Source organism: Mus caroli, chromosome 5, assembly GCF_900094665.2.
Source record: "Mus caroli chromosome 5, CAROLI_EIJ_v1.1, whole genome shotgun sequence".
In the NCBI taxonomy this organism is placed as follows: Eukaryota; Metazoa; Chordata; class Mammalia; order Rodentia; family Muridae; genus Mus; species Mus caroli.
The window spans coordinates 10,086,234-10,101,617 of record NC_034574.1 but is presented as its reverse complement, the minus strand read 5'-3'; the positions used below and the strand labels follow the sequence as shown (position 1 = coordinate 10,101,617).

Here is a 15,384-nt window from a genome sequence, read left to right as displayed (position 1 = left end):
ATTAAAAAGGGGATAAACATATTTCATTAGACAATCTCTAAGAATTAGGGATGAGAGCTTTAAATTTGGGGGCACGTTCTTGCTGTGTGCTTTGAACAGGGCCTTTCTGCTCACCTCCTTCTGGTTTGACTGGTCCATCGGACATCACCTTCCTGAGGGCTAGCTGGCTTTGGTCTTGGTTGCCATTGGCTGGTGGAGGCAGATTATCAGACTGAGTTCTTTGAATGGGGAGGACGCCTGCTATGCTGTGTCTGTGCTGCTTCCTGGCATGATTACACTGACCGCTTTTATGTGCTGCTGTGGCAGTGTGGGTGAAATGGAAACCCAGAGTGTATCCTCAGATGGAACCAGCTTAAATGTTATTCATGCAAACAGAAGTGTGCTTTTGTTCTCTTTAAACTGTGTTGTCAGATGCCAAAATGATACCACATGCACAGCACTGAAGGGGATTAAAACTGGCTGTTTCCTGGGAATGAGGACTAGAGGGATGAAGAAAATGACACACTAGCTCCATGACCTGGCTGACGCCTCTTGGAATTGACAATGTGCCTGTAGCCAGGTTTTTATAGAATTATATCGGAAAATTTCATGAATAAAAACTCGTCGATTAAGACAAGTCAATGGCTAGACTTTAATTGACTAAAACTACTAGATATGGCACTTCTTGACGCTGAAAACATTTCACTGATAAAAAAAACAATAATAATTTGTAAACTTCTATACAAAGTGCGATCTAACAGAGTGGACCAGACAATGGTCCTCACTGAGATTACATTGCCTTAAAACGTCAGCGAATATGCATAGGAAAAATACGTAGTTTTGAGAATACGAATCTCTGCACATGTTCTTCAGGAGAAACCCATGGAAAGCTCCTTTCTGCACGTGTCTTCTTTTTTAAACATTGCCTCAGATGGCTCTTCACCCTAGGTGCTAGATGTGACTGCTGGTCTCACCAAGCATCTGCTCAAATGTTGAGTGTTTCCAAGTCCAAGTATCTCATTGCTAACCTGATCTAAATGTGTGTGTGTGTGTGTGTGTGTGTGTGTCCATGGTTGCTTTACTGGGGATAATGCTAGAAAACTGGCAGTCCCTTGTGCTTATAATTCCTGTGTTCTAAAGGAGAGGGAAGTGCACACAAAAGACACACAACACTGCTTTGCCTGCAAACTTCACAGACACGGCTACCAAATACTATGAGCCAGGTTGGATGGATGGTGGAAACAAAGGAGAAACAGCCAGTTTTATTGCAGTCTATGTAAATTAAAAAAAAAAAAACAAAAACAAAACCGAGAGGAACTAAAAGAAGAGCATATTTATGTGTTGATACTGTTCTTACACAGACAAAAGGACAGAACAGAGTGAGCAGGGGATGCCAAACAACAGAAAGCAAATGGGGAAAGACAGCGGGAGAGGAAGGCAACAGATGAACATTAAGCTGCCATGCTGAGGAATTTATTTGCGTCTTTTACTTGGTTGAATGCGGAGTTGCTGCACAGCGGCTTCAGCTGCGGCTATGGCCGCCCCTGCATCTTCCAGATGGGTCTGGGCGACACTGGTTTTGCTTTGACTGCGAGATGGTCCGTGAGATCGGAGATGGCCTTCAGATGATGATTTTGAGCTACCAGGACTACTGTGGGATTTCTCAATGGTGGGAACCTGCATATCTGGTTACAAAGGAATAAAAAAGTGAGTTAAAGTTGCTGCCCAGTGCCTTGCTGTGAAAGTCTAGTCTACATGAAACTGGAAACCGTCTTTTACATTAATGCTGTCTTTTTGTGCCATTTGTGCCACTCCACACAATAGAGTAATGGTACTACGCATTTAAAAAGAAAGCCAGGAAAGGAGGTAAAGGGAGGCCAGTCTGGAGAAGAAACTCCTTCCTTCCTTCCTTCCTTCCTTCCTTCCTTCCTTCCTTCCTTCCTTCCTTCCTTCCTTCCTCCCTCCCTCCCTTCCTTTCTTTCTTTTTTCATCTTTCTTCTTTTTTTTGTGGGAGAGTGTACAAGGGGGACCAGGGAGGACTGGAAGTGGGATGCGGTATATTATGTGAAATTCCCAAATAATCAATAACAAATTGTTAAGAAAAGAAAAAAGGAAAATGAGTTCTTAGAAGCCTCAGGTAACAGAAGTCTCAGCCCCATCTTCCTTAGCAGCTCTGCTTATTCTAGTAGGGCTAGTACATCACAGTATGTCTACAGAGCTATGGGGCATGCTTAAGTAAAAACAGAGTGGATTCTGGGTTAGCAGTAGAACTTATTAGAATCTAAATAATGTTATAGCGTCATTGTCTCAGGAAACTGAGACTGTAGATGGCGAGAACTACACCCACACCCACACACATACACAAATAAAGAGAGACGGAGACACAATGACAGTGGGACAGAGAGAGACAGAGAGATCTGCATGTCAGTTATCTTTCAGAATGTTTAGCATGGTGAAGTTTAAATGGCTAAGTCGAATTCTAACCCAATCTATCATACATCCTCAGAAAACATCTTCAGTACTTTTTCTGTGGTCAGACTATTAGAGGTGACCCTGGTTTTTCACCCTCCAGAACGTAACGCAGTCTGCCTGCTTCTGATGCACATGGAAGCACTTTCAGAAGGCAACAGTGCTCACTAACCGCCTTTAATCCTTACAGATATTAGTGTATCCTGTCACCACACGCTTATCTCAGACAGGTTTGCAGACTTATCACTGATGGGGAGGATTAGTTATGCTGTAGAACAGTGATTTAAAAAGCTAAAGGTGGAGCTCATTATAGAAATGTGGTGCATATTGCCAAGCACCATGTGGATGTGTAACACAATTATTAGTTGGGATCCAGCATTTAGGAAAGACTTGAAGAATCTGAGTTGCTGTTTCTTTTGGTAACATGGGGAAAATGTTCTTCAAAGGACAAGTAAAAACAGGATGCAAAGTTTTAGTTATAGACTGACAATATGAGAATTCAGAGATTGAAAAAATTAAAAAGAATATACTTAATAGTAATGATGGCCATATTTCTAGTAAACATAGCAGAAGGAACTTTATATTCTTTTTGAGATAGCTCAGTGACTTCTCTGAAATTCTATTATTATGTGTTTCATGAAATAGAATTGCCTTATGTAGGCCAGTATAATTTTTACAAAGTAAGGAAATGAATCTGGCAAGACTAACACCTAAGTATGTGCTGATATTTGCCTAAAGCCCCTTTCTTCCTAATCAGGAGCACACTTTTCATTATATCACACTACATTTTCCAACAGAACCCAGCTTTAGAGTGTATATTAAACATAGAGACACTCACGTTCGAGAAGCTACTGACTGAACAAATAGAAAAACAATGGTGTTCTACATGAAATATCTCCTACCCTTGGATGGGTCAGGGAAGATACCGTGGCTTCTGCTTTTGATCACAGAGGGCTTTGGGGACTGCTGGCTGTTTTGACTGGAGTGAGACTTGCCATGGTCAATGCTTTCAGTCTGTTCTTTCAGCGGATACCACCGAGGAGTGTTGTCCAGATGAGATGTGCTAGATAAATCAATCAATACCTGGAAAAGGACAATGAAGAGGTAAACCATGTGGACTGGGCTGTCCGGGGTTTATTAGTTTTTCTGTGAGCTCAAACTTAAATAAGGACGGGACCAGATGATTAAACATCAAGAATGGCAACACCAGCTTCCTCAGCTTTGGTCGACGATTTACAGGTTTTTCTACTTTCTATTTGTCTATTTTTCTTCAGCCATGAAACTGAGAATTGTGCTTTGTGAATCCAAGATGCTTAATACATTTGTGATTAAACTGAACTATATACTGGGTTTGACCATACCCTAATTTACTTGAGTAGCATGAAAAAAGATCAGAGTCTTAAGTCAGACTTTTCTTTATGAGACACAAGTTGCTCTGGGTTGTTCTATTAAATAATTTTTACTTCAGAAGATATATATATATGGTTTTAATCAGATGACAGACAAAATAATGAAAAGAATGAGTAATTTGAAATTGCCAGCTTATTCCTTCATTTTAAAACATACTTTAATATTGTACATAGAGATGTGACTGCAAGCTGATGATGAGGAAACTGTATAGTAGTTTATCTGGCATTTTCCATTTCGTAATGGTCCAAAAAATACTGAACTTTTACAGTCATTGGCATCATAAATTCCATAAATGATCTAGGTTCATAGATGCAAAAGAGTAAATTAGGTCTTCACAAAGTTAATACTTTGAAATATGTCAGTAAACCAAACATAAAGCTATATTCTATATCGATTCTGCACAAATCAATGTTAGTGTCAGTGGCTGAAACAGGAGAGTGTAATATGTAATATATATACATATATATTAAGTGTATATCTCATATATTTTAAATATATAAGCACACACATATAATATTTAAGTGACAAGCATTAAAGAAACCACTTAATTTATAACATTATTGATTTATTGATGGAAACACCAGAAGTTCTGTTTACTCTTCCAATTCTATTTTTATTTTTATTTTTTATAAAAAACAACATTTAATTGGGGCTAGTTTACAGGTTCAGAGGTTCAGTCCATTATCATCAAGGTGGGAGCATGGCAGCATCCAGGCTGTCATGGTGCAGGCAGAGCTGAGAGTTCTATGTCTTCATCCAAAGGCTGCTAGTGGAAAACTGACTTCCAGGCAACTGGGATGAGAGTTTTAAGTCCACACCCACAGTCACACACCTACTCTAACCAGGTCACACCTATTCCAACAAGGCCACACCTTCAGATGGTGCCACTCCCTGGTCCAAGATTATACAAACCATTACATTCCACTCCCTGGCCCCCATAGACTTGTTAAAAAACGTGAGTCTATGGGGGCTATACTTAAATATAGCATAATGCAAATGTATTTAGTCCAACTTTCAAAGTCCTCATAGTCTATAGCAGTCTCAACAATGTTAAAAGTTCAAAGTTCAAGGGCTCTTTTGAGATCCATCCAACTAATTAACTGTAATCCCAATTCTATTTTTAGATACATTCTCATTTTTCACAAAAGTATATAATAGTTATTTCTACCTAGTTTTAACTTGGAAAACACTAGAAAGTCTTTAGCATTATATTTAATTTTAAAGAGCAATGTAAAATGTTACATCTTTACATGTACTAACAGGGAGTAATTCAAGGACCTGAAATTGCATTTTAAAAAAATCTAGCACATTTTATTTCTTTTGCAATCTCAGATCTCATTTGGAATCACATCATTACTGTTTATTTTCCTACTAAAACCCTATTTAATCTTTACTAAATTGAAAAGTACATCAAGTGGTAGATTGAAAACCACTTCTAAAGGTTCTGTTCACCTATTCAAAAAGTAACTCATGAAAGAAACTTACCTGTCAAAGACTTTGTTCAGGAATGGCTACTGAGTAAACTCAAGAATTTTACTTTTCATTATGTTTTAACTTGTCACAGATAGCAACAGTACAACAAAACAAAACAAATAAAACAAACAAGCAAATACACCCAGAAATCTAGACTTACCTCTCCAAGGAAGTCGTTGGACGAGAATCTATCATAATCCCAAACTGTCACCTCCAAGGTCTTCTTCATGAGCTGCATTTGGACACAGCTGTCATCAGCCCATTTCAGCATATTCATAGATGATACCTTAAACTCTTTCATTTTATTAGAATACTTGGTATTTTATTTAAGACTGTTAAATATTATGTAAAATTTTAAGGATCAATTTGTAGTTCAATCTAGTGTTGATTATAGGGGACCTCATTATTTTGTGAACAAATTGGTCACACTTACTGTCCTATCTGTAGTCCTCATTTAATAAGAAGCAGTCTACACTCCTTAAATACAGTTATAGATTCCATATTTTTAAAATTAAAAGATATGTACACTAACTTAATTTTGTTTACAATCACTTATTTTTGGACTCAAAGTTTCATGATAATCATCATTAACTATCATCTGTAAACATTAGTTTTCTCCTCTTGATAAGCTTTAATTCATAAAAATGAAGTCCTACATCTTAGCTGGATAGAATAAATACATCTTATTCCTTTTGATGTTCCTCCTGAAAAATAAAAATATAGCCCACTGAAAATATTGTCTCCCAATTTGTAAATCTGACACTTGTTTATTACTCACTAATAAGTGGATATTAGTAAAAAAAAAAAAGTACAGAATACCCAAGATACAGTCCACAGAACTCAAAAATGTCAACAAGCAGATGTGACCAAGTGAGGACATCTCAGTCCCACTTGGGAGGGAGACAAAAGCAATCACAAGTAGGGAGGGAGGGAGAAACTTGGGAGGGAAAGTGGATAGGCTTTTTTTTTATTTTTGAAGGAAGAGAGGGTAATCTGATCTGGTATTGGGTGAGGGAAAAGAACTGAAGCCCTTTGGGCCAGCAGAAAGAATGAAAACAGGCAACCTCAGGAGGTAGAAGGTTGGGGGGAATTTCCAAAATCACTAGAGACCTGGGAGGTGAGAAACTCTCAGGACTCAAAGGGAGGGACTTTAGACGAGATGTCAGACAGTAGGGAGAGGGAACTTATAGAGCCCACCTCCAGCAGAAAGATAGGACATCAAGTGAGGGATGGGGTTGCCATCCCATAGTCAAAACTCTGACCCATAATTATTCCAGTCTGAAAGAACTGCAGGGGTGGAAATGGAGAGGAGCCTGAGGAAAAGTAGGTGCAGTGACAGGCCCAAAGTGGGATCCAGCTCAAGGGGACACCCCAAGACACTATTACTGAGGCTATGGAGCACTTACAGAAAGGGATCTAGCATGACTGCCCTCTGAAAGACCCAACAAGAAGCTGAGTCAGATGAAGATATTTGCACCCAACCAATGGATAGAAGCTGCTGAACTCTGTGGTGGAATTAGGGAAAAGCTGGAAGAAGCTGAGGAGGGCAACCCTGTAAGAGGACCAGCAATCTCAATTATCCTGAACCCCGGAGATCTCTCAGACACCGGACCACCAACCAGGCAGCATACATCAGCTGATATGAGGCCCCCAACACATTATTATGTGGCCCCAGGGAGCTTAGCGGTCAGGTGGGATGGGGTGGTGAGTGGGGGGACCCTCCTCATGGAGATGGGTTGGGGAGGAGGTATGGGATATGAGTCAGAGGTGGATGGTGGGGGGGGGCGATAAAATCTGGAGTGTAAATAAGTAAGTAAGTAAAATATTAAATAAAAAAGAAAAATTTAAGTTTTAAAGATACTCACTTAACTAAATTATTTATTCATGTTTTGGGTACTTTGTCAAAATAGGAGCATCTTGCTTTGAACTTCACTCATCCATTATTGCTGTATAAGTTTCTCATGTGTATTTAATGAACTTGTGCTATGTTTGGAAATCCTGGAGAGAGACCCTGATTCTTCCGTAATAGTGTCATCACGGCCCTTACATCAGCCTACAGTTGACATGTGCGTAGCAACAATTACATACCTGCTCCATGGAAATACTTTTATAAATTACTGTTTGATTCCACTCGGGATTAAGACTTTTCTGGACATATTTAGTCCTTCTCTTGTACTCAACACTAAATTGGAAGAGAAGAAAGAGTTATTTTGACATTTTACCTTAACTGATGACTTCACAGTCAAAGTGAAGGACACACAGCATTTACCAGATCTTTTGTCTCACATCACTGTGTGATCATTTCACCTTCCAGTTTGAAATTCAATCTTAAATTGAGCACACCATGACAGTTTGAAATACATCGACTGTTTGGAGTTTCACTTGCACTAGTGAGTGTGCTTTTAAAGAAATTACTGAGTATTTGAAGTATACTATTAGGTTTTCCTGGATGCATGAGATATTTACATTAACTATATATAACACTGATATCTTTTTTGCTTCATAAATAATAATATAGTCTCGAACCTTCTAAGCATTTTACAACCAATCCTGACAGCAAAGCAAAATTGTCTTTTACCCTCTGAAGCATAGTGATATTAAGAGAAGGCTGTTGTGAGATACAAGTGTGATCTGACCATTTGCTGGTGGAAGTCCGAGTTCAGAGTCCTCAGCTGTATAGCTGGTTTGGACCCAACTTGGGCCACATTAGACCTTGTTTTGTTTTTAAGAAAGAAAGTAAGAATAAGGCAATAATTGGATTTACAGAGAAAAGGAAGACAAATGGAACACAACATGAGATTTCAAAAACCTCCCCAGAGGGACATTTGAAATTCCCTCTAAAGTATGGCATTTACAATAGTTATACAGCAGGTTTGAATGCTTTGTGCCACTAGTTTATGTCAAAATTAAAGTTAATTAATGGCTTCATTCATTGTAACTTGGGGCAGTTCAATGAATCCCCACTTCTTCCAAGGCCTCTGAGTAATCATTAGAAACATATATACTATACATTTAACAACTTATACTGAAAACCTGTACAAATTAAGTCTAGCAGCACATGGACAGCCAGAACCAGGCCAGTGGCTGGACTAGGAAATAGCTGACTGCTATCTGTGCTTAGCAGATGGTGATGCCATAGGCAAGGCTATCCTTAACTTTGTCTTTCCTGGATTTTCCATCTTAATTCACATCTTATTGATTAAACAACATTTTATTTCTGGTAGGTGTCAGTAATTTACTAGGAAGCCCTGATACTTGTCTAAAATTACAAATTACTTTTCCTTAAAGACAGCCAAGACTCCATACCTCTCCCACTCCAGGAGAATCTACTGCAGTTATTCTGCGATAAATCTCGAATATACATAAATTTCTGAAAGCTGTGATGTAATATGTCATGGAATTTGAGCCATGGAGTTTGTGTCTCAGCAAACCTCACATGTGATTCTAGTGTCCTCTTACTCTAAACATCTTATTGGATTGTATGACAATAAGAACAGGATTTGCTGAATGTCGTTCAAGATTTTAGACACTTCAAAAGAAAAGCTTACATAATGATTTTAACAAACAGAATTACCAGGGAGTTATGAGATCGTACATGTATTTTGCCCATAACTTTATCACTATTTAGTGAAGTTTAAGATATTATATATACACCCGGTGTGTTTCAATTCTCCTAATTCTGCTTTTATCACAGAGAATTTTTCCCACGTGTACAAAAGAAATGTATTTAAGAATATTTATCAATATTATTTCTGCTAAAATAATAAATGAATAAATAATGCTTGTGTATTTAACCACTAAAATATTAAGCAACAGGAAGAATTTAACTAAATTCTTGAAAATGTTTTGTTTAAAGTTTTACAGAAAAATAAACAGGTCAAAGTTAACCTAGCATGTGATTTTAAAATAATTTTAAATAATGGCATATATTAGTGAATACACTTGTATGTAAGACATATATATCAAAAAAGGAAAGCTTAGGAAGTATAAATATTAAATTCAATTTAGTTAGTATTCTAGGTGGGTAAGGTAGTAGTTTTAAGGAATCCAAGTGTACCTGTAATATATTTTCTATTATAAAAGCAAATGAAATAAGTATAGCAAAATGTTAAGATGATAATTAGATAGTAATCCCATAGGCATGTTTAAGGTGTAATTTTCAGTAAATGTGAAAGGTTTGATTCCCAAAATGGAAATTACTAGGCATGGTATGTCTCTTTTTCTTTTATGTTTGTTTGTTTGTTTTGATGATGGTATGGAAACAATTAATGTGGACATTTTCAAGTTAACAGTCGATAGTGCCCTATAGAGGAAACATAGCCATTCCTCTAGGCTGGTGTATTTAAGCCAGGTGAAGACTTACGGAGTTTTACACTTTTGTGTGACGTGGACTTAGTTATCGAAGTGATGAAAACATGAGACCACCACAGCAAGATCCAGTAATGTTATTATTTATTAAAGTTCTAAAATAGTGAATATATATATATATATACATATACATATATATGTATATGTGTATGTATAGATAGACAGATAGTTTAGAGAGATAGATAGATAGTTTAGATAGATAGATAGATAGTTTAGATAGATAGATAGGTAGATAGATAGATGATAGATAATAGATAGATAGATTCAGGTAAAAAGGACAAATGAAAGCAGGTTCTTTCATTAAGTTATAGCTATGCCTTAAACTAAAACCATTTATAGTGCTGCCATTTTCCAAAGGATTGATCAATCCTTGAACTTCCTTAATTCATAAAATATAAATAAATTCTAAATATTTCACATCCACACTTAGTAATTCTTGTCACTTCTACATCTAGAAAAAATATTAAACACCAGTTCTTTATCAGAAACCATGGATCTCTATCATGAAGGACAACTGTAATGGTAGTATATTATGATCATTATTGTTTTCATATCGAAAAGCAGTTCCCAGTCACATTGAAATAATAAATAACCTCAAGTTCTGACTACTTCCTAGGCAGAGCTCTAACTGCTTTGTATGTGCTAACTCACTGAATCTTAAAGGCTTCCTTAGAGAACAGGCTCCATTTATCATCTCATTTAGTAGGTAAGAAGGATTTAAGCTTAGACTCTAAGCCTTAGAGGAATTAAGATGAGCTTGTAAGGCTGCATGAGTATTAGGTGGTAGGATCAGGATTTAGGTATAAGAAACATTCCTTATTCTTTACTCTTAAGTATGTTATATGAAATTAACTTATGAAACTATCCAAAAGCATCACTTACGCATCTGTTTTCTTAATAGGCTTTATTAGTTAAAGTGTGCACCTTGTCTCTATAATAGAGTTCCTAAACCTCAATTTACATATAATACAAGTTATTATCACAACAAAAGAGATTAGAACATGTTTAGAATGGCATAGAGATAGTGTGAGTGGCATGGGGTATGTAAATTCTGTGTAACAATAGGTATAAATATTAAAGGTTTTTATCTGTTAACAGAATCAGAGGTAATCTAAGCTATTAATTAAAATTATATTAATAGAGTATCATGGTCTTACTGAATTTGATGCTCCAATTCTGTTCAGACTCAAGCCCCTTTCCACAGTTTTATTTTTTTGTTTGGGAAAATCATTTTTATTATCATTATCCAGCTTACCAAATGTTCTTCTACAGAGCATCTCCATAATATTTGTTTCATGTAATAGATGAAAATAACTGTACAAACTAAGGCACAAAAGTACACAGGACATCAGACATAAGAAAATCTAGGTATGCAATTTTCTGCCACCTGAATCTTTTATACTTGTTTACATTTATTTTCAAATATTTATATATCTGAAATGTAGAGTTCACGAACTAACAAATATTCTGCTTCTGAAGTCCTGTCAAGTAAAATGGAAGTGAGTTTAGCCTCATTTACAAACAGGAACAGTAACATCACTGTCTGATATTTATAAAACAAAGTCATATTTTTAATGAAGAAAAGTGTAACACACACGTGACTTAGAATGCTAGTTATTTGGTGAGCAGACCTTATGTCAGAGTAAGTCTATAAAGTCCCAAGCTGTTGCTTTTCAGACTGTGTTCATTCCGTGCAGTAAAGATCGGAACCCCAAACCCATTCCCTTTTGTTTGTTTGGGTTTTTGTTTTTGTTTTTTGTTTTGTTTTCTTTGAGACAAGGTTTCTCTGTGTAGCCCTGGATGTCCTGGAACTCTCTCTAGACCAGACTGGGCTTGAAATCAGCCTGCCTCTGCCTCCCAAGTGCTGGGATTAAAGGCATGAGCCACCACTGCCCGGTCCAAACCCATTCTTTGTATGTGGATTTGAGTTCTTGCCATTTCATACTGTGCATCAAGATTTGAAAAACTTATTTGCTTCAAAGTCATGCAGCATTTGTCATCATCAGAGCTACAGTCAGCCTCATCTCCACTCTTAAATCCTGTAACTCCCTACAGTGATATTCTGCTTTTTGTTTCTAGACTTCAATTTTCTCACTCTAAGAACGTTGCCTTCTTTCTTGATAGCGCCTTTTCCCTTTTCTTCTTGTTCAGGAAACAGCAGCTGCTTATAGTAGCCATGCACAGCTCAGCATATCTCTGACTGGGCATTAGCAAGCATGGACTTCTTATTTTTTTTTTTAATGCTTTGATAGCGAGTTGAGGAATCATTTGTGTTCTCACAACATCACAGCAACACTAAGATCAGAACTCCAGAGTCTGCTACTGTAATGTCCCTTCTTGTTTTTGTTTTGTTTTGTTTTTTAAACATTTTTTTGCCATATGCTGTTGTTCTTCGAATTTCTTTCCCCTGTCAATCTCAAGTTTCCTGTGTTCATTGTTCTCTTTTTGCCTCTTAAGGGGGTGAACTGGGTGTCCTGTTTAGGCTTCAGCTACTCTTCTTGACTTTCCAATTCTCTTCTTTCCATCCACATGTTGACCCCTTTACTAGTCCTGAGCATGGGTTTGGATCCTGATTGAATGTATTCTAATCTATGATTTTCTAACCTTGCTTCTAGATCTTGACTTCTTGTTTCTGATTCTGGGTTGAGACTATTTTGATCCCTATCCCTAGGTAAAACTTCTCATTTCTAGGATGGAAATTTTCATGGGATGCAGATGGTGAGTGACTTCTGCCTCAGGATGACTTCTGTTCTGCGTGCTGTCTTCATTTGTGATGGATTTACTTGCTCCCTTATTTATTAGAAGACTGTTCTTTGACATTGTGTGTCTGACTTCTGTCTTAGCGGATTCATCTTTGGATCACATCCTCTTGCTTTTATTATTAAATAGGCTTCCTGTTCGACTATCTGAGATTGCAGCATCTTCAATTCAGCCTCTCTGCTCTTTAGTTCATCCTTTGCTTCTTCTCCAGCATCTCACTCTGTGTTTATGTCCTTCATTATCAGATTCTGAATTATGATCTTCAATAATAATGTTTTGAAGCTCTAGAAGAAAGGAATACCCTTGAAGGCTCCCTTTTCTTTCTCTGCCTGGAAATGTCTTTTCTTGGGCTATTTATCTTGTTCTGCATCACTAGCCTGACAACCTGATTAACCTTCTTTAGTAGAAAATAAAGAGGTATTAAAAGAAAACCAACCAACCAAACAAACCAAATAAAATCCCCCCAAACATGTTCTGCCTCTCAGTATTTATCCCCTGAGCTCCAGAGCACTGGAATTACAGACACTTGCCATCACATCCAGTCAAGTCCTGTCTTCAGTGAAATTTTGATAAGAGGCACACAATAGGTTGGAGTCTAGGCAGCTAAGGTAGTATCTCTGCTTAGCACAACCAACAATAGAGGCCAATAGGAAGCTTTAATACAGACTACATTCCACAATAAACAAATACAAAACTAAAAAACATTTTTTTTTTGGAGACAGGGTTTCTCTGTGTAGTCCTGGTTGTCCTGGAACTCTCTCTGTAGATCAGGCTGGCCTTGACCTTAGAGGTCTACCTCCCTCTACTCCCAGGTGCTGGACCTAAAGGCTTGTACCACCAGTGCCTGGCTAATACCATTTTTATTATTTAAGAATTTCAAATGTGTGTGTATATGAATATAGAATGTTTTGATTAAATCACATTCCATCCTCTCCAATTCCTCCCCTCTCTATGCTTCTCTTACCCAAATTTATGTTTTTTTTTTTTCGTTTTTTTCTTTAACACAGAGAGTTCATTCAGTGTTCCCTTTATGAGTATGCATGTAGGACCATCTATTAGAGATGGGTAGCCTCACAAGGCTCATATCTGAGAAAAGCTGACTCTCTGTTACTCAGCAGCCATTACTAGCAGTACCTTCTCGGCTAGGCTGAGAATTCTTGAACTATCTATCCATGCTGGGCTTTTGATAATCTGCTGCAGGTCTTGTGCCCTTTCCACAGCTTTTATCACCTCATTTTATGAATCAAAGCAATCCTCCAGCAGATCTTTTCTGGTTTTACTTCTTTTCCTCCTTCAGTTAATTAATTAGTCTGTAGGCAGCATGCTATTACATACCCCAGGCTGACCTTGAACATGGGACCCTCCTAAATAATTTCATTGTTTTATATTTCCTGAAGAGTCTTCCTTTTAAACACTTGTTTACAGTGACCACTTTCTGGTTATCTTGTGCATGATACTACAGTACTGTTGAAACTTTATACAGTTGATAAATTATCACAATTTAAAAAGCTATGCTCAAATGTCTACATTCCAATACATGGCCAGCTAAATTAGGGTTCTTGAGGATAAGCATAAATTAAACCTGCAGGGAAAAAAGAGGCTGGTCTCCTTTGCCTTTCTTGTTAGAGGGGAAAGCACATTAATGACATCACATTATGGCAATTAGGTCATGTTAATAATCAAAGATTTATAAATATATGAAATGCAAAATCAGTTCATCAAGTGAACATGGCAATTTCATTTTACAGCATGAGATAGGGGCGGGACTGGGCAGAGTGGAGGGAGGAAAAACTGGTGAGAATGTACTATATGCACAAAGAATAAATTAAAAGAAAAAGGAAAAAACCTACAACTGTGAGTCTGATACATTTTAAATCTTTCAAAATAAAGTCAGGCTTGGACATCATATTCCAATATTTGTTTCAAATGACAACACTTGTATGCTAACAAAGGTGTTTAAAGAATGTCTAGCCAGTCATTGCACTTATAGTTATAATGATAATTAAGACTTGTCAGAATCATGGCAAAACATCATTAATGAGAAAACTTCAGTTTTCCAACAGGATGATAAAAGAAAAGTGTGAGTGTGTGGGGAGGGGGGCTTTTCAGTATGTGAATTTCCTTTTTAAAGTTACCACAGCATATCATAATTGAATCAACAAGGACATAGGGCATTTGCCATCTTTCCTTGGCCTTTTCTCTTCTCTATCTCCCCTGACCTCATTCTTTTCATAGCATATGGGTATATTTAGATGAAGCTGTAGACAACTAAATAAAAATGAGAAGATAAAACTGTATCCGTGTGTATTTATTAGTGTAATAGGACTTTCATTGGTTTATTCATTTTTATTATTTTAATTTTATGTGTCTGAGTATTTGGCATACATCTCTGCCTGTGCACCACCTGTAAGCTTAATGTACACAAATGTTGACCCTGTGACTGGTGTTAGAGAAAGTTGTGAGCCACCACGAGGGTGCTGGAAACTGAGTTCAGGTCCTTGGGAAGAGCAGCTTGTCTTCTACCTGCTGAATAATCTCTACATCCCTCATTATATTAATCTTAATACATTGTATTTTTTATTGAGGAAAGTTTATTTGCCTTTCTTGATATTACTGCAAAACTATTTTGTATAACTGAATATTTACATATACATTTTGTCTCAAATTATTTAAGTGTCATTTTCTACTATTATCAGAAGTAATAATAACACTTGCAACTTACTGATTATTATGGGTCAGACACTATGAGTCCCACTTTTGGTTTATCATAAGCATATCACATATGCACATGCACACTCATACCCACGAGGAAGTTTATTATTATTATTATTATTTTCATTAATTATGTAAGGGAACAGTTCTCTCATGGCTTCTAAGTGACAATGCTGAAATTCAAACCCAGGTTCTTTTTTTTTTTTTTTTTTT

General features: G+C 37.0%; 1 protein-coding gene across 1 annotated transcript in view; it reads right to left on the bottom strand.

Annotated features, from left to right (window-relative positions):
• The window catches only part of Pclo (piccolo presynaptic cytomatrix protein), a 328,272-nt gene that overhangs the window by 60,976 nt on the left and 251,912 nt on the right, over positions 1-15,384 (bottom strand). The window contains exons 17-20 of the mRNA XM_029477261.1: positions 7,420-7,513; positions 5,492-5,563; positions 3,351-3,531; positions 1,470-1,664 (exon numbers count right to left, since the gene is read on the bottom strand). Of these exons, the coding sequence (XP_029333121.1) occupies positions 1,470-1,664; positions 3,351-3,531; positions 5,492-5,563; positions 7,420-7,513 (542 nt within the window). The remainder of the gene's footprint in view (positions 1-1,469; positions 1,665-3,350; positions 3,532-5,491; positions 5,564-7,419; positions 7,514-15,384) is intronic.